This window comes from Sinocyclocheilus anshuiensis, unplaced genomic scaffold (assembly GCF_001515605.1).
Source record: "Sinocyclocheilus anshuiensis isolate Anshui unplaced genomic scaffold, SAMN03320099.WGS_v1.1 scaffold3529, whole genome shotgun sequence".
NCBI classification, from domain to species: domain Eukaryota; kingdom Metazoa; phylum Chordata; class Actinopteri; order Cypriniformes; family Cyprinidae; genus Sinocyclocheilus; species Sinocyclocheilus anshuiensis.
The window spans coordinates 137,052-141,642 of record NW_015557302.1 but is presented as its reverse complement, the minus strand read 5'-3'; the positions used below and the strand labels follow the sequence as shown (position 1 = coordinate 141,642).

The following is a 4,591-nucleotide window of genomic DNA, read 5'->3' as shown; positions in this document are numbered from 1 at the left end:
CATTGTTGGAGCTGAGCTGAATGAGAGAGAGAGAGATGCAGAGCGTGTGCAGAGCAGGGGGACGCGAGGAACTGTATGAAGAACCGCTGCTTTAGAACATTAATTTTGAAACTTGTGAATCCATTAGAATCGTTAGAAGACAGAATTGCGATTCATATATGAATAGATTTTTACGTGCACCCATAGTTTTCTCTTGCCACTAGAAGGCAAGCCTGCAACTATTAGCCGAAAAAGCGCAACGGCTAAAGCTAACGCTTCCGGTCTGGCGGTACGTGGGAAAGGAGACCAGAGGCCGTTTTTTTTTTAATGGACGTCAATGGAGGAGAGGCTTCACTACGATGAATAAACAGCTTTTTAGAGTACTACTTCTGGAGGTGCAGCTGAATCACGAACAGCGGGTATTGATCCATCCTTGAGTCTTAACTTGCCTTGAATTGTCCCTCATTCAGAAAGCAGTCTGGAGTAAAACGATTTGCGCAGACATAAACGAATTGAGGTGTATTCGGTGGCGCGTTACCATTAAAAGCAAAACGAACCCACTGCGTTCTCAGTGGCTCTGGTGTCGGGAGAATATGATGACTCCTATGTTCACTTTTACATCCAACTACAAAACACCTGCATTGCTTTCGAGACATTGTTGACGCTAAAGCTGTTGGAGCGCAAAGAAAATGGCAGACACAGTACAACTGGCCGAGGGCGGGGCCTGAGCAGTGTGACGTCATACTGCTCAGGAAATGAAAACGCTTCATAATTTACCATATCAAAGACACTAGAAGGCAAGCCTGCAACCTTTAGCCAAAAAAGCGTAACTGCTAATGCTAACGCTTCCGGTTTGCCAGTACGTGGGAAAGGAGACCAGAGGCCTTTTTTTTAATGGATGTCAATGGAGAAGAGGCTTCACTCCGCTGAATAAACAGCTTTTTAGAGGAAATGGCTTATCATTTAATGAATCGACAGCCTATCTGCTAATCTTCAACATGTTTTACACTAAACACTACTTTTGGATTGTACTATTTTTAGAGTTTACCATGAAAAAAATGCCGTTTTATAAGAGAAGTCACTGACTTTTTGCGACAGGTGGGATTCAGCTTACGGCACTTCTCATTGATTCCTATGGGATCCGTAAACGGCGATTGAGTGTTGTACAACTCTGACTGAAATTCTATGACGTCAAGGCTGTATTGTGATTGGTTATTAAGGGACACGTGATCCAAGTTAGCCGTTACGCTTTCTCCAATAGTAAGTAATACAGACCCTCTCATCTCCCTATAGTAAGATAATCTCTGGCCTCGCCCCCTTTGTTACATGTTCCCGGGGGCGGGGTTTATCTGGGTTTGTGACGTCACGAACCCGAGAAGTAACTTGTTGTAGTCCCTATGAGCCGTTTCTGTAGGCATTAAACTGCCAGAATTTTAAAAGACGATATCTCCGTTTGCATTGAACTTTCAGCTTCATAACTTTGCAGATATTGTTTATGCTCATACAGCAACATTACACACTACCTAACGTTAAAAAAGTGAAATCGCAATCAACCACCCCTTTAAAGGGGTCATATGATGCTATTTTCAAAGCTCATTATTTTGTGTATTGGGTGTAATAGAATATGTTAGCATGCTTTAATGTTCAAACAATTCATAATTTTTCACGTACTGTTCATTATTGCAGATCCTCTATGCACAAACTTTCTAAAATGCATCGATTTCTACAAAGCCCCTCCTTCGAAAAGGGCAGTGTGCTCTGATTGGCCAGCTGACCCAGTGCATTGTGATTGGCCGAACATCTCACGCGTGTGTCGGAAATGTAACGCCCCTTACCATAATCGTGAGCTTTAGCTTCTGAAGCAATTATAAGAACAGTTAATAATGTCGTCAGTTTTACTATATCACAACAGGCTCTACTTGAGCGTCCTGTGTGAAGCAGAACACGTAATGAATCATGTCTTTGTGCCACCAGTTATATTCATAGAACAGAGGATACTACGTTTGTAAACATAAATCCATCTCTGTCTGCACTTGTGATCGTAAGAACGACAAACAATATGCATTACTCTACACTTCATCGAACTCTGCATTTGAACAGTCAATAGCAAATTATAAAACATACTTACGGGTTCTGATTCAGAAGCGCCAGATTGTCTGAACAAAGTTGCAATTGCTCCATTTTTTAGAAACAGCCTTTCTGCACAGCCGGCCTTGTGCTCTCCCAGGTAGAGACCTGCACTCCCGCGGGAGTACCGCGGGACCCAACGCAACAGGGTGCGGTGCGGGACAACTCTTGATGGGCGAGTGCGGGTGCGGGCGGGTAGAGACTCGTGTGTGTGCGGGATGCGGGAGAATAAAATGATTCGCGGGACTCCCGCAAAATAGAAATTATCTAAACATAAAGTGTCTAAAACATATAAATTGTTATTTATCTGTTGCACTAAAGCAAAAAGAACAACTAATATTAACATTGAAATGATTAACGCGCAAGCTAGACATAGTTTCCATTTATAATGTAGCCAATCACAGACTCAGCTGTTGATTTCTGGAATGCAATGGCCAATCAGAGGTGATTAAGTTAGAATCTACTCACCGCAGTGCTGAAATTGCGTGCTCACGAATCCTCTCATTTTAGACACTGTGAAAGATTCATTGTGCATATATTTAGTGTTATAACAGAGCTTTATGAGATCGCGATTAACTGAGATGTCAGCTTTTATAATAAAGGAAGCGCACTGCTTGCATTTGCGGGACAAAACATGAATGTCGCGGGCGGGAGCGGGACCAGATAAGATATATTTTTTGCGGGAGCGGGCGGGCGGGAGCGGGACTGAAAAATCCGTCCCGTACAGGTCTCTACTCCCAGGTTCAGGAAACTGCTGACTCCTAATTGCGTCCACTTTTGGAAGGCCATAAAAAGTGCTTTTGCTTCCGCGTAGAAACACAAAGCGTCTCCACGGCATGGCGGCAACAACAGTACTGTGATACCTGAAGCCACGACTTCTTGCTTTGCGTATCCATTTGGGTGGTATTATGCAAATTTATTTCCACATAGTAATGTAGATATGTGAGGGAGAATTCAATTGAGGCGTTTTCGGGCGGTCTGGATCAGCCTTCTCTTTTAGATAGAAAAATTCCTTTTGTGGGAGACTTTGAGCTTTGTAACTTTGCAGATCTTATACATGCACAAACAGCTACAAAACACACTAAAGTAAAAGGCAAATGTGCAAACGCATCATATGACCTCTTTAACAACCTGTCATTAAAATTCTTTTAAAAAATTACCAAACTATTTTTTTTTCTTTAATTTATTGTAAGCATGTTTATCAACAAACTAACATTTGGTCCCAAAGGAGATGCAACAAACTACTTAATTCAGGCTAAATTTGCAGTCAGCTTACTTGCAACTCTTTTTTTCTACACTGTGCATACAAAAGAGTTTTTGTTAAAAAAAAACAAAAAACTTTGACTTATTTATGTCTCCTATCTGTGGAAAGTATTGGCATATTTTGGAGCCCTTTTTCAAGTGCCTGCATGTTTTTTCAAGCTGAGCACAAGAATTGATGAAGTGTGTGTGTGAGAGAGTGAGTGAGTGAGTGAGTGAGTGTGTGTGTGTGTGTGTGTGTGTGTGTGTGTGTGTGTGTGTGAGAGAGAGTGTGTGTGTGTGTGTGTGTGTCTTTGTTAACCTGTGTGTCTCATTTTTAGGGCTATACTTTGGCAGAAGAGGAAGAGGACCCTCTGATATTTCAGCATAGACAATTACGTGGTAATCAAAGTGACACTCTGGTTAGTGGCCCGGTCGAATCGGGACCTATGAAGAAACTGCACGTCAGCACAACTGCTCTTCAGAAGGTTTGTAGAATGACGTGTATCCTTCATAACTTCACACTCACATGTTGGAGGGTTTGTGGTTAACATCTGCATGTGCCAATAATAGTTTGGTATTAAAGGAATGCCCACACGAGTATGTAGATATTGAAGCAGACTGATCTTTCTATTAATATTAGACATCCCGATCCCCCAAAAAAATCAGCTTCAGCTCCACGTTTGCAAATCAGTATATAACACCTAGTTTATGATATCTCCATCCACAACATATTAAAAATAAAAAAATGGTGTTGTGTGTGGTGTAATGGTCGAATGAGCTCATTAATCACATCTTGAAATGTTTAAATAAAATCTCACTGTTCATAAAAAGATTTTCGAATTGTTCCTAAGTTTGAAAAAAATGAGAAACTTCCAGAATAACTCCCAGAATATTCCTTGATCTCCTGTTTTTCTGTTTTGTTTGATTTGAGCCATAGCTGCATCTGTCTTCACCACCACACTAGATCATCCTGTTCAGACAGAGATTATATTCACGTGTCCTGTGGGCACACTGCTGAATGGATTGTCTGTTCTCTGTGATTTGTGAAGATGTCATAATGATTCACAGGTGTTGCCTGAGAGGTCTTTCCACTCTTTTCTCCAACATTGCCTTCATCATTCAATTATCTGTTGCCCAAATATTGAACATTCATTCACGAGTGGACTCGACAGCCTTGAGTGTTATGGCTTTTGTCTTCCTTTTTGAAATAAAACACACAAGGGTGTCTTAATGTTAATTTTAC

The 4,591-nt window shown here is 41.3% G+C and overlaps 1 protein-coding gene across 1 annotated transcript in view; it reads left to right on the top strand.

Moving 5' to 3' along the window:
* Window positions 1-4,591, top strand: part of LOC107679101 (serine/threonine-protein kinase mTOR-like) — a gene marked incomplete at its 5' end in the record, with an annotated part of 149,964 nt that overhangs the window by 33,147 nt on the left and 112,226 nt on the right. Inside the window, one exon of the mRNA XM_016474555.1 lies at window positions 3,687-3,833. Within this exon, the coding sequence (XP_016330041.1) occupies window positions 3,687-3,833 (147 nt within the window). The remainder of the gene's footprint in view (window positions 1-3,686; window positions 3,834-4,591) is intronic.